Raw genomic sequence first — 24,446 nt, forward strand, 5'->3', positions numbered from 1 at the left:
AAGGAACAGAGGACAGTGGAGAGGACAGGCTCTTGGGCAGGATCTCAGGAGCCTAGTCAACACACAACTCTGCATGTACCATGACCCTGAGCAAACTCACTTCCTGAAGGTTCCCAGGCCCCAGGGTTTCAGTGTGAGGAGTGGGCGGAGTGGGAAAGTGGGTGACTCCAGAGGCAGTAAAGACAGAGCACCTGCCCTAACCGGTTTGGCTCAGTGGATAGAGCGTCGGCCTGCGGACTGAAAGGTCCCAGGTTCGATTCCGGTCAAGGGCATGTACCTTGGTTGCAGGCACATCCCCAGTAGGGAGTGTGCAGGAGGCAGCTGATCAATGTTTCTCTCTCATCGATGTTTCTAACTCTCTATCCCTCTCCCTTCCTCTCTGTAAAAAAATCAATGAAATATATTTTAAAAGACAGAGCACCTGCCCATGTCCTGTGCCCTATGGTGCAGGAGGCATTGCCCTTTGGGCTTTGACCTTTGCCCACACCACGCCTCACTCCTACTCTGCCGTGCTTCCTTTTTCGTGTAAAGCCAGTGGCCTTCAAAGAATTCCATTTCCCCCTTTCCCAGTAGATCCAGGGAAGGGGGTGGGGTGAAGTCTGTTATAACTACTCAGAATAACGAAACTGGTTCCATAACCAGCTAGCACTTTTCCACAGTGACTATTGCTGAGTCATAATCTCTGACCATTTCTCAGTCCGTCTCTGATCATCGGAAGGACTTGGTTTTTAAGCTCGGAGAGGGGAGCGGAGGGGCTGCAGCTGGGCTCCTCAGAGTGTGGCATTGCACTAGGAGATATCTGCTTTTCAGCTCTGCTCTCTCCACCTTTCCTTCAAATTTTCCAACCACCTCAACTCCTGAATCCCTCACATTAGCCAACTTATTTGAAAATGGTTATATGTGCCCATCCTTTTTGTTCTGTTTTGGTTTTTATTGTGGTAAAATACACATAACATTTACCGGTGTAACCATTTTAAAGTGGCTTTTCATAAATTCACAGTGTTGTGCAACTGTCGCCACTCTCTAATTTCCCAACATTCTTATCATCCCCCAAAGCAGTCACCCTCTGTTCTTCCCTTGCTCCCAGCCCCTGGCAACCACTAATCTGCCTTTTGTCTCTATGGATTTACTGACTCTGGATATTTCCTCTAAATGGAAGCACACAATATGTGGTTTTTGTGTCTGGCTGCCTTTACTTAACATTTGGTTTGCTTCCATATTTTTGCTGTTATGAATCATGCTATTCTAAGCATTTGTGAACACCTATTGTCCATTATATGACCTAGGAATAGAATTGGTAAGTCCTAGGATGATTCCATTAACTTATTAAGGACCTGCAAACTGTCTCCCACAGCTGTGCCTGCTCATGGCCTGGCCTCATGTGAGGCGCTGGAGATATAAAGATGAATAAGACATGGTATCTGGGTGGAGGAATTCAGAGCCCAGGTAGGGGGACTGGCACGTGGCAGGGGCAATAATAGGGGTGTGTGACTGATGACTTTATTTGCTCAAACTCAACCCTGTCAGAGGCTCTGTATACCAGAGGCAATCCTGGAAAAGATATTAATAGCTTAAATCATGCTCTCCTTTTGCCTTACATTGTTATTTAGACTACGTTTCTGCAAAATATTTGTGACAAAGCCTAATAAAAGCGCTAAAGGGATCCTCATAATCATTTCAGATGACTCTGTTAGCACAGAATCCTATAGCTACTTCATCCTCCCAAATAGATCTATCAAACTGATAATGAATCTGTATTCTTCATTTAGAGCTTGCTTACACCAAAATGCTCCACAACGTTTGTATCCATTTTTGTCAAGAATGTTTACTAACGTCATCTATACCAATCTAGGAGCTTAGTAGGAACTCCTCCACCTCCTCCTCTATTTAAAAATGAAGTACCCATTGAATGCCAATCAATCGCCAGACCCTCAGCTACCTGCTGGGGGAATAACAGTGAACCAGACAGGCCCTGCCCTGCATGAGCTGTCAGTTCCCAGGAGGAGACAGACAGTAAAGCAGGTCATTGTTATGCAATGAGATGATGGTGCTGTGATGGGGTGTTGGCAGGGCCCTGCTATGGAGAACATAAAAGTGGGACATAGCCGTCCTGTTGGAGCCAGAGAAGCCTCGGAGAGGGGCTGATATTTCAGCTGAATAAAAAAGGATGAGTGAGAAGTGGCTTCTAAATAAGAAAGCAATTGAATTATTTTTTCCTTGAGGATTCAGTCATCTTCTTGCAGTGTTTCTATTGTCAACCAAAGCAGAGAGAAAAGGAATCAAGTATTTTAAGGTATTTCGTCCCCGAGAAAAAAAGAGCCACGGTTCTCCCTTAGGTGTAGTTCAGTGTCCTTTCTCCCGTGTGCTCAGTACAAATTACAAGTGAGTAGCTGGATTCTTACTACCCTATTCCTAGTCCCCTTTGGCCAATGTGCCGATGTACCCTGATCTCAGTGAGTGAGGCAGGGGCAGATGGGCCTGCAATGAGAGCATAATTGCCCTGAGTTTTCCCTGATCCACATTTCTAAAAAATCCCTCTTGCTTGGCCAGTGTGGCTCAGTGGTTGAGCATCAACCTATGAATCAGGAGGTCACAGGTCAATTCCGGGTCAGGGCACATGCCTGGGATGCAGGCTTGCTCCACATTGTGGGGTGTGCAGGAGGCAGCTGATCAATGATCCTCTCTCATCATTGATGTTTCTATTTCTCACTCCCTCTCCCTTCCTCTCTGAAATCAATAGAAATATATATTTAAAAATAAAAATAAATAAATAAAAATAAATAAATATATATAAAAATAATAAATAATAATTATTTATTATTCTCTTGACCAGCTCACTTAGGCCCTAGGAGAAGAAATACAGCTCACCTTCTCTGCACACACAGAAGGGTCCCAGTGCAGACCAGGGAGCAGAGGGGAGACAGGGCATCGTTAGGCCATTCTGATTCCGCCGAATTCTCTCAGATCCTGCCTTCGTCGGTGTGAATGGATCATTTACCTTGGGGTTATCCTCAGGTTGAGTATCCAGTTTGATTACGTGGTGTTTGCTGAGGGACCCGATTTCCAGGCGTTGCTGAAGCAAATGTTACACAGGAAATTATGCCTCTGAATCAAAACCAACCTCCCAGAGTCCCCAGGCTACTAGTTAGGAAAGGACACACATACCGCAGACCACAGGATATAAAATGAAGAGCTAAATGTTTATTAGTGACAACAGAAGGTAAGATCACAGTGTGCTATTTTTAAACAAATGCCTCCATTGAAAAACAACTTGAAACACAAAAAAGGGATCTTTAGAAATTCGCAGTAAGAAATCTGGTACAAGCGAAGATGACATTTTGAAGTATCATCAGTGAATTTTCACACAGACTTTCCATCACAATAATATTCATTTATGTCTTCCGTCTCACACAGCAGCAAAGTCACAGGGAGAGCCACCGTGATTGCTTCTGAAAGGAAACCAAAGAGGCCTAGAGCGATTATTCTTTCAAAAGGCTCTCGGGGAGCTGAGATGAGGCTGGCTTCTCCATGGCCGACAGCGGTTAACTGTGATGGGAACAGCAGCATCCTTTTCTCTGATTTCGCTTTTGAACCGAATAAAAGGAGCTCAGCGTAACGTTCCCTCTCACAAACAGACGCGGAGCTCAGGCCGAACCCTCCAGAAATGCTGTCATAAAAGTAAACACCAACCCTGCTCCTGCCAATGCTGCAAAAGCAGGTCACAGCACTCAATACAATTGCTTCCTCCTGCTAAATCTTCCTCCGAATTTTTGACACCGTCTTCCCGGATTGCCAGGACAATTTCAATAGTTAGGGAATGACAACAAAGCTGAAATGCTTGGCTACATCGCATCGGGAAAGACTCAGGACCCTCAGTAATGCGATGACAGCCCTGAGTGCACAAAGCCGCGTTGCTCCAGTCACGGGTTTGGTGGAAGAAAGCAGAGGTTATCATCATGTGCAAATGTGCAGGCTAACACTACTCCTGACAAAGTGTCCCTAATGAATACAAACATCTATCCATCATGTCAACCTTTTATGTAAGAGTTTTGCAGATTGTGCTGTTCTGAGACATCTGAAAATGTATCACAAGCTTTAACGATTCAGTCTAGTGAAATTGCAAAACTGAGGAAACAATGGAGATTTCATGAAGTCAGTGGAAGATATGTTAGAGAGATGCTTAAGTCATAGCAAAGCCACTGTCAGATAGATACCTGGCTTTGCAAGACCAGGAAACTACTAAAAAGAGAGAGAGAGAGAAAGAAAATGTGCAAGGTACTTTAAAAAAGAAAGTTCTGGATGTCAAACTACTAAGAGAAAAATTGATGAAGCACTAAAATTTTTCCCCCAAAAATGACCATATCTATAATATTATTCCCAAAACTACGTGTGAAATAAAATATATCGAATACTATCAAATAATTTTCCTGAAAAATTATACCCCGCAAAGCCACATGATTCATTTTTCATTCACTTTAAGTTCTAGAATATATTTGCCTTCACAATATGAAGATTTATCTTTCCAGATAAAGTCTTAAATAATAAATTTTGACCATGAAATTGTCCTCCCTGTTTTAAGTGGTGCCAACTTTCCTCAATGACAGGTCTACTGTGTCATGTGTTATTGTGCTTCTTGCTCACGTTTGATTCTCCATGGCTCTGGTGACTACTTCCTAACATCTCGGAGAATAAATCTCTAGCTGGCCCAGGGCCTCCTTCAATCTGGAGGCTTATCTCAGTGTTCTGCGTCAGGAGGTCTGTTATTCTTCCGTTGGCTAAACTGTCCTTGAGTCTCATGTCCCTTTGAAGCCTTTGACCGTGACCATGAACTCTTCAAATGGTTATAAAGAGAGAGATGCTAATTTCATCTGTTGTCATGCTGGAATACTTTCCTTGTTCCTTACCAACAGCACACAGTGAGGGTAGGTTTGTTTGCTGGTCCCAGCGGTGGAGTCTTTTTGTCTATTTCAGTAGGACAACTTCCCCCTTATAGGGTTCACGCTCCACGGGGGTAGGTGTGCAAGTCTGAAAAAAAAAAAAAAACCAAAAACCACATTTCATTTTTCTCTTGTGAGTTGTTTATTGACTTCTTGAATTCAGAGCCAAGTGCAGCTCCCTTAATAAATTGTTAGACCGAAAAGAAATCTCATGAACTTATCGTGTCTCCCAAGCCCTGCCCTTTCACAGAAATGCCCAGCAGCCTCCAGCACCTGTGTCGCCCACTCTTTGCCGGCGTTAGTCTGCGTCAGACAAAGGCCCAGGGAGCACTTTGTAATGATCATTCTTCCCACTGCAGCTTTCCCCGGGGCCTCTGCCGTATCCTCACACCCTTCTGAGTTCTAGTCCCAGCTTGTCCTTTCGGTTGTTCTTGACATCAGAATTCCTCTCCTAAGACTCTCAACATTTCGGTTCAGATTCTAGCAATTTTAATGTTTGTTTTTTTTTCCTCCTCATTTTCCCAATCGCCACCGTGTGTAACAGGCCTCCCACAGAATCTCACATCTCCAGTGACCAACTGTGCAGCAGAACCCTGGCTGGGCCAGCTAGAATTCATTCAGTGCGTGAGGAGAGCTGAAGTATTGGCTTTATATACACAGGAGCTCATGAGAAGCGACCAAACCATACTGTTGATAAACATGCACACAAATTCACTGACAGGTCAAGAAGTAGCAAATCACCGTGATCAAGGGCGTGGGCTCAGAACCAGACAGCCTGGGCACATGACTCAACGCTGCGCTCCAGTGCCATGAGTTGTAAAATGGGGATAACAAGAGCACCTACTCTATAGGGTGGTTGTGAGGATTCCATGTGGAGAGAATTAAATATAAATAGCAGTTAGAATAATGCCTGTATATAGGCTCTTTACAACTAAATACATGTGTTTGTACATGTAAATCATATGGATGTAAACCATAACAAATTCCTATAGGTCTTATTTTGACCACTCAAATTAATATGTTGTAGGGATCAATAATGTGAGCTTTGGATCAGGACAGACCTAAGTTTGAATTCTAGCCTTGCCATTCACTAGCTGTAGGAAACTGGCAGGCTAATAAATCTCCCCTCTTCCCCCCTTCCCTCCTCTCTGCCCTCCCACCCCCGCCCCTAGCCTACTCACTCATCTATGAAATGGAGGGAATAAAACCCCTCTCCCAGATGCATGAGATTTCTCAGATACAAAGCACTTCCCTCACTCATTCAATAGATATTTAATGCACATACACAGCCCCAGGCACAGAGGATAAAGCAAAGAAAAAAACAGAGACTGTCTCTACAGCTGTGGATCTTGACACATAGTGTTGCGTGCACTGCCACCACTCGCACTCTGTGGGAGGACCCCTGCCCTTCCCTCACCAGTCTGAGCCCCGGTCCCCTTTCTGTGCTGCTTAGACGCTTTGTGGGACTTCCATGTTGGCTCACTGCTGACTCAGGGCTTTTCTTCAGCCTGGATCCTGCCATCACCTTGAGGGTATATTGATAAGGGGAAATGAAGGCCAGCCTTCCGTTTCTGCTCCCCAGCGCCTGGACATTGTGGTCACTGGGAGCCCATCCACCCCCGAAACTTGAAATGCATTTAGTGCCCCATTCTCTGTCCACATCCTCCCTTTCAGGTCCTTGGTCTCTGTGTTTTTCTCTCTCCTGGTTAGCTTTTCAAGCCTGACTACATGATGTATCTTTCAACCTAGCATGGACGTATAATTTATCATCCAAACCGGTTAACAATGAGCATTAACTGTTAACTGGTTAACAATGCGGATTAATAGTTAACCGGTTAAAGATGCATATTAACTATTAACTGGTTGATAATGCGAATTAACTTTAACTGGTTACTAATGTGGATTGAGTATTAACCTGTTAGTAGTTCAGATCAAATATTAACTGGTTAATAATGCAGATTAATTATTAACCAGTTAGTAGTGCGGACTAATTATTAACCTGTTGAAAATGCAGATTAACTACTAACCGGTTAATAATACGAATTTTGTAATCCAAAGAAAACACAATAATTTCAAGAGAAACATCAAAAGTGATTTATTGAAAGTAATGTTCATCGCTAGCTACACATTTCCCCCATCTTTTAGGTAATTTGTGGATACCGTCCCAATAGAACTTTTCTTGTTTTGAGGCAAACCATTCAAAGACCCAATTTTCCACTTCTTCGTACGTTTTGAAGTGCTGCTCAGAAGGTGCGTGTGCCATCGATCAGACAAGAGGTCATCTGAAGGAGCAAGGTCTGGTGAATACGGCGGGTGGGTTAATACTTCCCAGGCAAGATCTTTTAACGTGTCTTTAACCGGTTTTGAAGTGTGTGATGGTGCATCATCATGAAACAAAATTACTTTGCCGTGTCTTCTGGCCCATTCTGATAGTGTTACGATCAAAGCGTGGTTCAAATTGATTATTTGTTGTTGGTAGCGATCAGTATTAACGGGTTTCATCTGGTTTTAGAAGCTCATAATACAATACCCCTTCCTGATCCCACCAAACACAGAGCATTGTCTTCTTTCCGAAGCAATTTGGCCTTTCAGTTGATGTTGATGGTTGACCTGGATCAACCCATGATTTTCTGTGTTTGGGATTCTCAAAATAAATTGACTTTTCATAGCCAGTCACAATTCCCTGCAAAAAGGACTTTCTTTTGTGACGTTGAAGCAACATTTTACTGATGACTTTTCGGTTTTCCATTTGTCTCTCATTCAGTTGATATGGCACCCATTTTCCTTCCTTTTAAATCTTTCCCGTTGCTTGTAAATGATCAGAAATTGTTTGTTGAGCTATGTTTAATCTTTCTGCAAGTTGTTTTTGAGTTTGACACGCATCTTCACCCAATAATGGTTGTAATTGTTGGTCTTCAAACTTTTTCGGTTGATCCGGACGTTCTTTGTCTTTCACATCGAAATCATCACTTTTAAAGCGTTTAAACCAGCGTTCACAAGTATCTTGAGATGGAGCATGTTCACCATAAGCTTCCCGAAGTATATGATAACTTTCAGCAGCACTTTTCTTCAAAATAATGAATTAAAACTTCCCGCAAATGCTCTTTTTATTGGCATGAAATTCGACATTTTTAAGCATAAAAATATCTATGATGTTAACACCTTCAGAAAATTTGACATATGCCCTAACTGATTTGGCTCAGTAGATAGACCATAGGCTTGCGGACTGAAGGGTTCCTGGTTCGATTCTGGTCAAGGGCATGTACCTTAGTTGCGGGCACATCCCCAGTAGGGGGTGTGCAATAGGCAGCTGATCGATGTTTCTCTCTCATCGATGTTTCTAACTCTCTATTCCTCTCCCTTCCTCTCTGTAAAAAATCAAATATATATATATATATATATATTTTTTTTTTTTTAAAGAAAATTTGACATATGAAGTTTTGAAGCTTGTTGTCAATACAACAAAATAGCATACATATCCAATGGCATATATATCAACATATGTGTAGCGCCATCTACTGAAAAAAATCCGCATTATTAACTGGTACATCTAGTAAGATGCTGCCCTCAGGGAACTAACACTCTCGCCCAAGACCAGCCAAGTCCTGGAGTGGGAAACACTAGATAGAGTCTGTGCTTGGTAGTCCGGGATGGTAAGTGATGAATATTCTTTAGAAGACAGCAGGTGAACAGGAAAAATGATATGAGCTGTTCTGCTTGCCTTCAAACACGTGTATCCTCATTCACCAGGAAATCTGAATATTTTACATGAAAACCAAAGCAAGGGTTCTAAGACCCTCATGTGAATTTAAAATCAAGAATTTTTAACAACTATTTTTTCTTAATCTTAACATGTTATTTTTCTTCTATATATAATATTATCTTTGCCTAATGAAGAGAAAAATGTCTTCAGACAATACCCAAACCTCATTTCACCCATTTTTTGATACTATTTCCACTCCAACATTTTAAAAAACAATGACTTTCCCCCCTTTTTTTAGTTTCACAATAACTTTCTTCTCTTGCTTTACAGAGACCTCATGATACAGTGGGAATGAGAAAGGCCCTCTCACAAATCCTAGCTCATATGTTTACTTAGTGCTTAGCCCTGGGAATAATATTTTATCTTGCTGAGACTCAGATTTCTATGTAAGATGGGGACATTAATATCTACTCATGGTTTGTTGTACAAAGTAAGTAAAATAATGAATATAAACTACCTAGTACAGTGCCTGGTAGATAGCAAGTGCTCAGAACAAGAGTTAGTAATAATGATGAACTATTATTATTGCAAAACCATTAATGCACTAGCATGCCTAAAATAGTGTAGATCTACCTGACCCCAAACTCCACCATTGCTCTGGTGGTCTGACATTCACCTACAGGGAGCATAATTTTTCAAGGGGCCATTGCTAAACTCTGAACTCCATTCCCTTGTTTGAAGGGAGGCCACGCCTCCCACAGCTTCTCCAAGCCAATGACATCATGCCATGCAGCTGATTGACAGAAGACTTGGTTCAATTGCTGCCTGAAGACCTTGTTCAGTCTGTCTCAGACTGTGTGGCAGTCTAGGATGCTTGTACCCCTTTTACTCTCCTTCGTTCTCTGACTGGATTCAAAATTGAATTGTACTCTGAGGCCCTCCCAGACTTTCCTGGCTTCCTCCTGTGTTCTCTCACAAGTGTCTTCCCTAATAAAAAAAAGTCAGACCTTTATTCATGGGGAGTCTGCTTCTGAGAATACCCTGACTAACCCAATAGACAAAGGCCCCCAGAGGTCCTGAACTTGCCTGGGAAAACCTGACATGGTCCATCAGGAAACCCTGAATAGACATCAATCCATAAGGGAAAATGCAACCATCCCATAATGATTCCTTCTTTGAAAATTGGTATTTGTTTGGAACCTTTCCTATCAGTTCTGATGTCCCAGGGATGTATTAAATTGAGTGTATGTAACAACAACACCAACAACATCCAGGAGCAGGTGAGAGCCCCGCCCCGAGTAACAGTGACTCAGGCACACTCACCTGATCCCGCTGCTTGATCCTTTGGTAAACATATTCAGCAAATGGTTTGCGAGGAATATACTTCCCGTCTCCTGCTGTGACATGGAAAACTCCAGCTTCATACACCACTTTGCCCCTGGAAATGGTCACTAGGGGCACCCCGTGGCAAACCATGCCCTCGAAGATGTTGAAGTTCACAGCCTGATGGTGAGTTTTTGCCGAGATAGTCCTGTTTGTAAAAAACAAAGAAGCCCCAGCTCATCACCAGCTCATCTGGCGAATATAAAATATTAAAAGAATGACTTACAAGAAAATTTAGCAACTCTATTAGGACATAGCTTTGTCACTGGAACAAGTGCCTTTAAGAATAGAACAGAGCATTAACATTTCATTGCAAAGTAATTACATTTTCTGAGTGAAAAACCCAATAACTCATGCTTTATGGTGATTGATGAGGACAGAGTGGGTGGAGGGAAGGCGCTGGCTCTCACATTTAAATTTTAAAATTAGTATTTATGTGTTTAAAGAACAAAGTACTAATTATAAAACATTTCCAACACTGATGAGTCTGATGAATACACTGACCCAATACCCAGATGCCTGTAAGACTGCCTCAATACCTTTCCCCAAATACCATTCCTGCTCCCCCCTTCACAGAGGTACGCGCTAATTGGTAGTTATCAAATGGAATTTGGTATTTATCAAGGCAAAATTATATCTTGAATTTCTTTCCCTTGTCTGAGGCAAAACTGGAAAATTGAGGATGATAAAAAATAACAAAATACAGCCTGACCAGTGTGGCCCAGTGGTTGAGCATCCACTTATGAACCAGGAGGTCACAGTTCGATTCCTGGTCAGGGCACATGCCTGGGCTGTGGGCTAGATATCCGGTAGGGGGTGTTCAGGAGGCAGCCAACCGATAGATGTTTCTCTCTCTCCCTCCTCCTTCCTCTCTCTCTAAAAATCAATAAAAACATATTTTAAAAAAACAGACAGAGAGATGATAATAACCAAAAAGAATCTGCTCCCAGTGAGAAATATCACCATGGGAAAGAAAAAGAGGAGCCACCTGTATGTCAGGTACATGCTTTATAACATCTCATTTCATCTTCATAACACCACTTCAAGACGAAGAGTGCTTTCTACACTTTACAAGTAAATAAATCGAGATTTGGAGAGGTTAAGTAACTTGTCAAAGACACATGACCACATAGTTTGATAAAACTGGGCTATTTTTTATATTTTTAAAATTAACATTAATTTTTAAATCTGTTCTGTATCTCCGTAGCTTTCTCTTTTCAAGAATGTTGTGAAAAACGGAATCATAGTGTAGGAAACCTTTTGACACTGACTTTTTTCATTGAGCATAACTATTTTGAGGTTTACCCAAGTTGTTGTGGTGTGTTAACAGGCCGTTCCTTTTCCATTGCTGCGTAATATTCCATGATGTCAAGCACCACAGAGGACCCATTCACCTACTGAAGGACATGTGGGTGTGTCCCGTTTTTGATGGTTATGATAACGCTCTTATAAACATTCACGTCCATGTTTTGTGCGAGCACTTCTCTAAATACCCTGGACTGAAATCACTGGGCCATATGGCTGGTGTATGCTGAGACTAAAAGAGCTCTCCGTGTCCTTAGGAACCAACTTACTGATATAAAGAAAAGTTTAAAAAATTAGTAATGAATAGGAGATAGATACAAATACAACAATAATTTAAACACTAAGAAGGAAAGGTCTGCTCAAATAGTAAGACATATCACTAAAGTAGGAAAAGTGAATAAAATATATAAGAGATGACTAAGTATAGAATGAGTTATGAGCCGGTGATGACAGATGCAAACTCAAAGAACATCTAGGACATAATATAGAGGAACCTCAGACCCTCAGGTTCAAGTGCCTTTTTCTGACCGTTCCACTCTCTCGGTGACAGTATTTCCATAGTCTGGGCTGTTGCTTTCCTACATGTCACAGTGACAGTCATGGCAGGAACCTTGGGGCTTGAATGGTAGAACGTTACATAAACGTGTCTGGACTGACACATTCATAAGTCTGCTATACAGAGAAAGTAGGATGCATAAAAATTCATGCTAAAGTAGTTATTGCCATGCAAGAATGAGAGGCAAAACCCCTAAAGCATAAAACCCTGTTTTTCCTAATGGGAAGCTGGGTTAGTGGCACTCGTAGGAAAATAATCTAACAGGAGAAATAAGCTCCATACACAAAAATTGTCATCATAACACTGCGTAAAGTACTGAAAAGCCGATGCATGACAATTTCCCAAGGATTATTCAATGGAATGCCGGGCATCTATGAACAGCTAGAATTTAAGAATATGCTAGAGAAGCGAAGAAAGCAACAATTGTGTAACATCAAATAAAAAAGTGATGGAGAGTATGTACACTATATCTACAAGGAGAATACATATACACGTGGACAAATGCCAAAGGAACTATACAATGTCAATTGTTTTTTGTGGACTAGGGAAAAATAAATATGCAAAAAGATATGACAGCGAAGGTCTGTGACAATAAAATGTCCTATCAGATTTCTCTGCCTCGGCCAAATAAAGGTCACTCATTACCTTGGCACTCTCAGCCTCCCAGGAAGCAAGAGGAAGAAGATAATTAGGCAACATCTAAGCGATTCTTTATAATAAGGCATTATGTAAATGAGGTCAAATTAACATAACATGTAAATTCCGGGCATTATCGCCAGCAGCAAAAAAAAAAAAAAAAAGCGGGGGGCGGGGGGGTGGTGGGGGGCTTCTAATTTCACCTTCTTAGGTGTCTGACAGGGTGTCATCGCTCCCCAGCTTTTTCCTCCCAGCCAGAGCTGCAATCCTCCAACTCTTTAGCGTTCACACTTTGATTTTACCCCTGAATACACTTCTCCTTATCAGGTCTGCCCTCTCCCTTTCCTATAACTCTGCTCAAGAAACCTAGTCTCATGTCAATTATGTCTCAGTAAAGTTGGAAAAAGAAAAAGAAAAGGAAAACATCCTTTGATCCAAGAAGCCGACCCTGAAGAAAAAAGTGAGCACCTTTGCTCTGTGGGTCAGCATGAGCTGGATCTTCTGCAATGGTCTCTGGCTAAGTCCCTCTTCTAGTTGCTGTCACTTGGTTACACGCTGCCTTGTAACAGAGGGGAGTGTATCTCCCCTGGCAGAATCCTTGCAATAACTTAGGGTACTGGCCTCCAAAAGACAAATCTAAGCTGGGGGAAAAAATTATTACCTCCAAAAATTTGAACATGTATTTTTGAGAAGGATTGTATTTGCTCCCTATGCTGTATATAGTAAAACTAAAACAAATGGAGAGAAATTACAAAGAAACCAATTTAACTTCAATATATTATAGTCTTCGAAAAAATTAATAATGAATGAACCGCATCTTGAGTGCTTGTTTTACATTTTAGAATAAATAAAACCCACCTATTAAAAAAAGGAGGCCAAGTTATTTTATCCCCAGCACACAGTAGGTGCTTAATAAATATTTATGAAATGAACAAAAGAAGAATCACACTATTTTCCTCCTGTCAGTTTTATTTCTTGCCTCCGCTGTCCTCAGGCTCATAACTGTGTTTTGGAAATAGAGCCCTGAATTAAATGGGATGTAAGCATCCAATTCCAAAGTTCTGCTGTGTACTTAACATTTCTGGTGAGCTGCACAAGTTCATTAGTAATCCTATATAATAAAAGGTTAATATGAAAATTGACCGAACGGCAGAACGACCAGTCGCTATGATGTGCACTGACCACCAGGGGGCAGATGCTCAACGCAGGAGCTGCCCGTTGGTGGTCAGTGCACTCCCATAGGGGGAGCGCCACTCAGCCAGAAGCCAGGCTCTCCTGCCTCCGTGGCAGCGCTAAGGATGAGTGAGTGGCGGGCCTAACCTGTCAGTCAGACATCCCCCGAGGGCTCCCGGACTGCAAGAGGGTGCAGGCCTGGCTGAGGGACCCCCCCCCCCCCCGCCAACCCCTGAGTGCACGAATTTCGTGCACCAGGCCTCTAGTAAATAAATAAGGTAAAATTGTTATTATCATTCTTATTTGTATCTTATCAAATTACAGGAAACACTTGTTCATCAGTATCTAGCCATACTTGGAAACACTAAGATTATCAGCGCTAATAAGTACACAGCTGAGCCTGCCCAAGGATCACGCAGTTTGATATTGAATGAACCTCAGAGAGGTCAGGATCACTTTCACCTTTTGAGAATACTCATATATTTGTAACCCTGACATAAGAAGATGAAAAAACTGCCTAGAATGGATTTCACTTGGGTGTAACTAAGAACCCTGCCTGATATACCTTTTTCTTTTAATACTTGCACTGTATCTCTGAAACTTTTTGAAAAATCTCCTTTTGTGATAACCTCAAAATATAACTTTTGAGGTTTTTCCTCAGCATGAAGCCTGAGCCTAGCTGCCCTCCAAGCCTCACTCCTCTGTCAAGCCCTGGACGAGGTGAGCGTTCAGCACCAGCGTTGGACGAGGGCCACTGTCACAGCTCACGGGAGCAGCCCATCCCTCTTAGAGCCTTATGGGAAAATAACAAAACATCCTCCAGCTTTTCATACGTTGCTCCCAGGGGCTCCCTCTGATGCAGCACAGGTCCATGTGTGAAGGCCAAAGTCAGACTAACGTTCCCTCTTCTCGGAGCTGATGGGCCTCGTGTCATCTGGGGAGCAGGCCGTGCTGTGAACGCTGGGAGACAGGGTTGGGAGGCAGCAAGAGGCTCTCACCAAAAGGGAGGGTCAGTGAATGGACTAACACAATGGTCGGCAAACTCATTAGCCAACAGAGCCAAATATCAACAGTACAATGATTGAGATTTCTTTTGAGAGCCGAATTTTTTAAACTTAAACTTCTTCTAACGCCACTTCTTCAAAATAGACTCGCCCAGGCCGTGGTATTTTGTGGAAGAGCCACACTCAAGGGGCCAAAGAGCCGCATGTGGCTCGCGAGCCGCAGTTTGCCGACCACTGGACTAACACATCATCGCTGGGAGGTTCAGCGGCACCGGGAGGTAAATGGGGGCAGGTGTCATGGATTTTTGCAGTTGTATTCCAGCTTGTAAATGAGCCACATGCAAGATCCCACCCTGCAGGGTAGCGAGTGCTATAGTTTTGTTTTTGTTTTAATTGACTTAAAATTTCTTATTTATTTTTATTTTAAATCATTTTAAATTTTCAATGATAGTTGCCATACAATATTATATTAATTTCAGGTATACAACCAAGTGATTAGACATTATATAGTTTACTAACTGATCATCCTGATAAATCTAGTCAGTACCCATCTGGCACCATAGTTATTACATTATTATTGGCTATATTCCCTATGCTGTACTTTATTTTTTTTTTTAGTATATTTTTATAAGTACTGTAGTTTTGTCCCTTGGCACTCATTCTCCCTTCCTCTGGTGTCACACCCATATTTTGATTTTTAAGAAACTTCTCTCCCCCATTGGAGGTGATCTGGCAAGACTGCTAGGCATGTGCCCTGCTCTTCCCTAACCAAGAGATGGGCAATTGCATTCTGTTTCCCAGGAATTTGAATTTTCGGCAGAGTGACCCCAAAAATTACAAGTGATGGGAGGGCGCATCCCTGAACACAGAGCAGCTCCTGCTGTGGGCGGCCCCGGACTATGCTGGCCTCTGGGGTGCTGACGGCTCTTTTGACCGGTGAGATTCCCAGGGCCTTCATAGAGCCTGTTTCTGCTTAATAACCTTTTGCACTCGGTTGTCGAGTGTGACTCGACACGGTTAGCATTAGAATAAAGGAATCGAGAAAAAAGCAAGCGAGTGCAAAGAGTTAAGTGAGAGCCAGTTGGTTACTATGACTTGTAGTCAAAGTCCCTGACTGACAATGACTTTGCCCTTGGAGAGTAGTAACTCCCATGCATGTCTCTGAGGCAGAGTTCAAAAGGTCTGACTCAAAACACACACACACACACACAAACAAAAAAACCCCAAATCTAAAAGCTATTTTCAACCAAATCTGTCTGCAGAACAGATGCAAATGAGGAGTGATGCTCTGATTTCATTTGTAAGCAAAACCCAAGAGCTGTGAGATTCACTATCCAATAGTTTTCAAAGCTAACACTATGCAAGTCACTTCAGGAGAGTAGCATTTATAAAAAAAAAAAAAAAACAACCTTCTCTCTAATTCTTTTTCTAAATTTACAAATTAGGCCATTGATTTATTTTTCCCTTTTAAATTAAATGTGTTGGGTGGCATTGGTTAATATGATCTTATAGGTTTCAGGTGTGGATTTCTATGTTACAAGATCTGTAGATTGCACCATGTGCCCACCCCTCACAGTCAAATCTTCTCCCATCATCATATATTAGAATCTCTTTCACCTCCCACCCCCTACCCTCTGGCAACCACCACATTGCGGTTTGTGTTCATGAGTTTCAGTTTTATGAGTGAAATCATATGGTTCTGAGCTTTTTCTGACTTTTTCTCTCTTCTTCCCTCCTCTCTGAAATCAATCTATCTATCTATCTATCTATCTATCTATCTATCTATCTATCTATCTATCTTATCTCTCTACATTGTGATTGGATGGCTAGGCCTGTCCTGGTGGTGACAGGAGGGATAGGACTGATTAAAACCTTCTCATCTGTGACTGAGGCTGGAGTCTGGGCCACTGGCTCTCATTAGCACCTTCACAGGAAGGGTGTCCTCAGTGGTCACTCTGCCCCAGGGAGACGCTGCTCTTTGTCGAGCTCTCTGTGAGCCTGTATCGAACGGCACATCTCTCTGCAGAGGGTGTCAAGGCTGTCTCACTGAGTCCCAATTACACACACGTCCAAGGCTCAGGCTGTCAGGGAAGCAGGAGCCCCGAAGAGAACATGAAGCTGTTTTCCAACAGAGTCCATCACTTTGATCCCACTCACATCACAGCTGCAGAAAAACCCATCCCATTCCTTTGCAAATAGCTTCCTGTCAAAGAGCCGCGTGCTCTTACAGATGAGAAAACTCACTGAAGCGAAGCCTGCAAGAGACAGCGTCGCCGCCCATGCGCACTCAGGGAGAACACTGGGCAGGAGGAGAATGTCTGAGAGCAGCGTGGGTCTTCCTGACCCCAGGGAAATGATGTGTTTAAGAATTTGTTACGCTTTCTCCAACTCAGCCAATTTGTCCATGGCACAGCTAGATTCTTATCAGGTTGTCAGGAGAACAACAAAAATAAGTGAGAAGGATTATGTCAGGGCTACTCATGGCATCTTTAGAAATAGAACCTATCTCTCTACATTGCGTTATAAGACACCTTGTGTTCAACGCAAAAGAAAAATAATCATTAAGTCTTCCCAACAACCCTATGGGGTAGGTACTATTATTATTCCCATGATATAGATGAAGATGATGAGACACCAAAAATTACTAACTCACCCCCATGTTTCAGAGCTAATATGTTCATGTTGCTCAGGGGAGACAGAGGTTAGGCTCTTAACCACTAGACAATATTGCCGCTTAAAAGCTCTCGAGGAAGCTATCAGGAAAGCATTCAATCAATGGAAACATTCTTCATCCACCAGAAAACACACAGACGACAGCTCGTTCCATATTTCCTGATGTTTCCTAGGCTGTTTTTCTGTTTGGCAGTAAGGGGTATAGGGTGTTATTAAAAATTCCTTAAACCAAAATTGGTCATTCTCAATGTGATCACAAGAGAAGAGATTTCTTTTGACATGTGCTCCAACTGTCTTATTTCAAACCACCCCTCTTGTCATTTCTTGGACGTGACAAGTTATATAAATGGGGAGCAAAGCAGCCACATCTCTGGAAATGCTAAATGGTGCTACTTCAAGTACACTGTCATTACTAAGCAAAGTTGCTACTCACTGCACCCATCAATCTTCCGCCCTCTGTTCAGACTCTACCCCCACCTCCTCCCACAGAAGAGAAAATGGGAGCGGCTTCAGCCATGTCAGTAAATCTACATCAGACAATAATGTGGGAACTCGACTGGTGCTCAGAGTATGACAAGACACTTAACGCAGGTTCATAAAAAGGCTGCCCAAACATTGACTTCAAGAAATTAACCCATCAGGTAACCCTGCTGTTTTGTCCTTGGAGCTGTGTCATGTAGGTCATGGGTGGTGGTGCAGCTCATGGTTAAACACTAGAAAGTTAACCTTGGAAGTAGGTACCACTGTCTTCATCTCCTGTGCCTCACACAGCACCGAGCAAATAGAAGGCATTTTATATACATACTAGAGGCCCGATGCACGAAATTCGTGCAAGAGTAGGCCTTCCTTCCCCCCCGCTGCCGGTACTGGCTTCCCTCTAGCACTGGGACCCAGGCTTCCCTTGCAGCTCTGGCTTCATCCGCAAGGTTGTCCAGAAGGACGTCCAGTCCAATTAGCATATTATGCTTTTATTATTCTAGACTAGAGGCCCGGTGCATGAAACTTGTGCACAGGTAGGGTCTTTAGGCCTGGCTGACGTTCCAGGGCTAATCAGGTTCCCCACCTCCCCGCCTCCTCCTTCCCTTGCACCCTCAGCACCCCGCCACTGCTGATTGCCCGCCATGTTCTACGCCACCCTGTCATGGTCAGTGCACATCATAGAAAGCAATCAAACTCCCGTTCTCCCAGTCGAACTCCCGAGGGGATACTTTGCGTATTAGCCTTTTATATATATATATAGATTTGTTTCTTTGAAACTAAGTTATTAGCAAGTTTCTGAATTACTACTTCACATAAATATTGCATGTTCTATATACTAGTTTTCAGAAAGTGGGGAACTAAAAATAATTTAGTGTCTTGCAGGAGCAAGAACTGAATATGAATCAGCAAAAGCTAGCATGACACCAGGATGTAGGTCCTATGAATATAAAACACGTATGTGCTTGTAGGTGAGGAAGGATTATTAGCTTTCAGAAGGCGAGCTGTTAGCCTGACATATTAGTAGAATTCACTGTATAGTGAGGATTCACTTTCTGGAGTAGAGTGTGGACTTGGTCTTGTAATAATTATATTGTTACCTTCCCTGGGAAGCTGCCTTGCCCTTGGCAAGATGGCATTGTTTGACAGACTATCTGTGGGTGCAACTTGGGCAGAAAGAGATGTCAGTTTTCTGCCCAGGAATACCGTGGGTAAGTGCCCTGAGAGTTCAGAGAGGCCAGGTACTTATTATTATGTTCAGTTCTGATGCCATATTTAAAGAAGAGAAAGGAATGACTGGAATATGAAGGGAAGACCAAAGGATTCTCAACTAACAGGATGGAAAAAAAGAAAGTTTTGGATATCAGAAATATCTAGGGGACTTTTAACTTGCCTCTTTTTTTTTAAAGAAGATGACCTATTTTCCCTCCATCCCCACTGAGGGGAAGAAAAAGAGGCGGTAAGCAGAAATGCTGGCAGGTGAAATGCAGTTTGACACTGGAAAATAACTTCTTGACAAGCAGGGAGTGGGGTGTGTGAGTGAAGGAGAGAAGCAAAGACTGTGGCCAGGGGAGAGAACTAGGAATGCAGACCGCTGCAGAACTGTGGGCCATCCAGAGATGGGCCGAAACACCCATCAAAAGTCAGAACTCCCAGCTCTGGAATCCTAAGAGTGGAAGCTGGCCTCCAGCTTTCCTGAGGGGGTGACCAGCAAGCCTCGCGCTGCATGATTCTACTCCTGTCACAGTTGAAAGGGTTCTTAGAAAGTCCAAGATTGACAAAAACATTTTCCTATAAAAACCCAGCCCATGTGCTCAGTGGTTAAGCATCGACCTATCCACCAGGAGGTCATGGTTCGATTCCTGGTCAGGGCACATGCGCAGGTTGCCGGCTCAATCCCCAGTAGGGGGTGTGCAGGAGGCAGCCAATCAACAATTGATGTTTCCATCCTTCTCTTCCTCTCCTTTCCTCTCTCTGAAAATCAATAAATCATATTTAAAAAACAGAACCCCTAACAAACACAGGCTGCCTTGCTCTGCAACTGGCATTAAAAGCGTCATCTCATTTAACCCTTTGAATAAGCCTATGAGATCGATATTCTTATTATCCCTGTTTTATGGGTAAGGAAACGGAGGCTGAAAGAGGTTAAATTGCCTAGGACACATCTAACACATGGCAAAGCTAGATCTTGAACTTGGGTCTATGAAGTAAAAAGGCTTTTCCCTTTAACGATGAAAAGCAACTTGTTTTAACCACAGCACAGGGTACAAGCTCTTTCAGAAGAGGGCTGAGACAACCAGTCGGTAACTATGCAAAGAGCACAGTACTGACACCAAGCTGATGATAGTTTTCCACCACGACTGGCAAGCTTTACCGAATGCCGACTGCTCAGACACCACCCAGCAGTTTTGAATGCATGGAGTCATTATGATCCAAGTGTCTAAATAGAATTTCTTTAGGGTCTTCTACACTTGAACGTATTCCATTATGATTCACAAAGCAACCTTCGCCTGTCGTTCTTGACTCGCTGCCTAAAGAGTGAGCGGTGGGAAAATGTGGGACAAGAGCCACTGAGCAACCAAAGGGAAGCTCCCTCAGTGCATGCTGGGAACTAGAGGCCCAGGATGTGCATCAGGGGAGTGGACTTTAGATGTTCAACGAGAAGAGTCTGTAATCCCCAAAACTCTAAATCATTGGAGAACAATGGCTCGCAGGTCAAATCTGGCCCACAGCCTGTCTGGGGCAATAAAGTTTTATTGGAACATAGCCATGTGTATTCATTGATGACTGTCGGTAGCTGCCTTTGTAATACTGAGGCAGAGTTGAATAGTGGCAGTAGGGACCCTATGGCCCATGAAGCCCCCAACATGTACCTGCCCCTTCACAAAACGAGTTTGTTGACCCTGCTCTCCGTGTCCTGGTGTGACAAAAGCAAGGCTCCTGGGAGGACTGGAAGACCTACAACCTTACAAGGAAAGAGCCACAAAAAGAAAAAAACAAAAGACCCGGAGAGACAGAGAGACAGAAAAGGTGGAGGATGCCGTAGCCGGTTTGGCTCAATGGATAGAGCATCAGCCTACGGACTGCAGGGTCCCGAGTTTGATTCTGGTCAAGGGCATGTACCTTGGTTGCAGGCTCAATCCCCAGCCCTGGTTGGAGCACGGGTGGGAGGCAGCTAATCGATGTGTCTCTCTCACATCGATGTTTCTCTCTGTCTCTCCCTCTCCCTTCCACTTTCTCTAAAAAATCAATGGAAAAGTATCCTCGAGTGAGGACTAACAACAACAACAAAAAAAGGTGGCGGTGTAAAGAAAAACGAAGAAACAATAAAAAGAGTGCAAAGGAGGACAAGGACGGTAACGGGAAAGTAACGAGGCAGAGGGACACCCGTGACCATCCCAGCACATTCCAGCGGCGGCCACTGTCCACTCAGCTTCTCCTGTATCCCACTCACGTAATCGCTCAACAATTCATGTTCGCATCTCCGCTTAACCGAGGAGGAAACGGAGACGGAGGGAGATGAGGGAACCTGTCAAGTTGCCCAGCAAGTCAACGGCAGGGTCAGAAATAAAACCCGAGCAGGCTGACGCCCACCCCATTCCCCTTCCACCACCCCCAGCCGTCAGTGACCATCCCTGCTCAAGGGCTGAGCGCGCTGGGTGCTCCGGGCAGTAAAAAGGTTCCCAGACTTGGGATTTTAATAGCAATTATCTTCTTTCCGTCTGGGCGGGCACTCGGTGACAGCCCATCATCTATTTCAGCCGCGGCGCCCTGCACGGACCCTCCTGAAATAGAGCGTTTGGGAGGTTCTGTCAGAGTTAGCAGCACAGCCCCAGAGTCCCAATTAGCGATGAAGTTGTAGCGCCCCAACCAGCCCAGCCCCAAAAGGCACCTGCTCCAGGGAAGCACTGCTGGGTCACAGAGGCCGGTGGTGGCCGGGGCTATCGGAGTCACAGCGACATCACCTCTGTCTGCGGAGCCGGCACGAGGCCTGGGATCCAAGGCGGTGATGCTGAAAAGCTGCAGGAAACCAGGAAACCCACTCAGCTCCCCCACAAGCCCGCCTTAGGGCAGACTCATCCCTGACAGAGGCAGGGAACGGGAGCGGCGCCCAGGGGCGCCCGACAAGCTGACAAGGGATCCGCCACCGCAGAGAGGCGGGCAGGCGGGCGGCAGAAACCTGCTGACCTGAGCAAACTGGGGCGCTGACTGCCAACAGGCGCTCCGTGCCCTGGGCGCGGTGACACAGCACGCACACGTCTCCACAGCCTGACCCTGACCCTACATAGCAACCTTTGACCTTGGGAATTGGAATCCTGCCCGTTTGACAGATGAGGAAATTGAGGCAAACCAAGGTAAATTGCCTGTCCCGGGTGGGTTACACTGTCCGTAAGTGGAGAGGCCAGAGTACAAAGCCAGGAGGTCTGAATCCCCCCACGCCCTTGCCTCCTTCCCTGCCCTTTGGGGAGGCTGTAGCTTTGCAGGGTTTAAGAGATTAGACAATAGAGTCAACCCGGCCTGCTCTGAATCCCAGCTCTGCCCTATCCAGCCGTGGGATTTGGGGGCGAATGACTAACCTCTCTGAACCTCAGTGTTGTCATCCTTAAAATGGATCCCCACATGGTAATGGCATCTACTCCTTGGAGGATGGAAGAAAAATAGCAACTCATTGGCAGCTCAATTGATCTGCAGGCTCATCTCCTGGTGTGAGGCGCCCTAGCCACACCTGCTCTGCCCTCCCCTGACCCTCCTTCGCTGCTCTGACTCCCGGGCCGGGTGTGTGTGTTTGGCCCAATGACCAAGGCAGATACCAAGGGCAGAAGCGACAAGAACCAGCACGGGTTCCCCTCCATCTCTGTGGGGCTCCAGCTCCTGCTTGGGGTTCCACCTGGTCCTTGCTCTCCCCACTTGACCCCCATCTTCACTTCTCGAAGGCCTGCCCGCTGGACTTCAGGCTCCAGCATTAGATGCAGAAGCAGCAAGCCTTGCCGATAACTGCTTAACCAGCTCCTACAACCAGGGAAGGTCGAATCATATGTGTGTATGTGAATGTCTATATGCATGTACATCTATGTGTGCATTCATACACATGCACATGCCATGTATAACACATATAGAAACATGCATGTGCATTATATGAACACAAATTATGTGTGTATATGAATACCTATAGCTATATCTATGTATATCCATATCTGTCTCCAAGTGGTTCCACTTCTCTGTTCATATCCCAGCTGGGTTACTTCCAGGATAGTTTCTTGCAGGGATCTCTCCTCATCGTTTGCTATCCAAAAGTGTTCACCTTTGCCATGTTCACTTGCTTTTCTTACATTTACTAATAGCAGCTCGGTGGCTGAAAGTCATGGTCAGGTCATCTATGATCAACATGATGACAGTAAATAATAATATTCAGTCGCAGCTTGTATTTACTGCATGCTTTTATGTCAAGCTCTAGGCTAAAATCTCTTGTTATTATTTTTATTTAATTCTCCTCACTACTCTACGGAAGCAGGGTTTTTAAAGAATACCTATTTTATAGGTGTTTTAAATGAAGACATTGAGGATTAGGGAAGCTGAGTAACCAACGTAGGATCATAATTAATAGTCTACATGACTCAAATACTAAGTGTTAACCACTATATATTGCCTCCCACTATACGTAATCCACCCAGAACACAATTCTGGAGTGAAACTCACATTTATATGAAATTTTATGTCAACTTTTCCCAGAAATACGAAGGCACCTTAACAGGAAAACATAATGCAAGGTAGGATAATTAGGGACAAAAACCGAACAGAAAAACTTTCAAAAAGAAGATGGTGCCAAGTACCCATTGGTAGTTGAATTTAGGTCTTTACAGGAGATTTTACTTATCAGTATAACGTTCTATGCAAAACCTTTCCCCTAAAAGAGTCAATCAATGAGTCCATTTTAAGGCATATTGTCATGTTTTCTTTTATACTTTGTGTACAATTTATTCTCCTCGGTGCTAGAAAACATCAATGAGGCACGGAGGACCAGGAGGTTTGCCGTGTATCCAGCAGTTAAAATACTGGACTAGTAAAAACAAAACAACAACTTGGGTCTTTCATCATATTGCAGAAAGCCATGCTTGCATCATTAAACTCTTCTTGTCTCCGATTTATCACTTAAATAAATGAGGTAGAATAACTAATTCAGTCTACAGTGTTTCCAGGAAGAAAGTTAGGTTCTGAGAAATGAGATTCCTAAGTTCAGGATATTAAGACCATTATTTCACAGCTCTGGCCTCCCAGCCATATACACCTCTGTTCACTGCTGGCTTGAGGCAGACAGGAACATGAACTGAAGAAGTCACCTTGATGGAATGCTTAGAAAATCCCCACTCACCTATGGGTTTATCAGATACTCATTCACTCATGCACTGTGCTAAACACTGAGGATGCAGCATCAATAAAACAGACAAAAATCCCTTCCCAGATTCAGCTCACACTCCAGTCAGACCTATTCCTGAATCTGCAAGGACCTCTGCATTATAACATGATTAGAACATATGAGCAAAGTCAATGTTTCAATAGTAATCACATGCAAAGCAGTGTCAGATAACTATGGCATTATT

General features: G+C 43.7%; 1 protein-coding gene across 1 annotated transcript in view; it reads right to left on the minus strand.

Annotated features, from left to right (window-relative positions):
* Window positions 1-4,962: 4,962 nt before the first annotated feature.
* The window catches only part of DPYS (dihydropyrimidinase), a gene marked incomplete at both ends in the record, with an annotated part of 70,835 nt that continues 51,351 nt past the window's right edge, over window positions 4,963-24,446 (minus strand). Inside the window, 2 exons of the mRNA XM_079796505.1 lie at window positions 4,963-5,025; window positions 9,964-10,171. Of these exons, the coding sequence (XP_079652631.1) occupies window positions 4,963-5,025; window positions 9,964-10,171 (271 nt within the window). The remainder of the gene's footprint in view (window positions 5,026-9,963; window positions 10,172-24,446) is intronic.

This window comes from Cnephaeus nilssonii, assembly GCF_951640355.1.
Source record: "Cnephaeus nilssonii genome assembly, chromosome: 18".
In the NCBI taxonomy this organism is placed as follows: Eukaryota; Metazoa; Chordata; class Mammalia; order Chiroptera; family Vespertilionidae; genus Cnephaeus; species Cnephaeus nilssonii.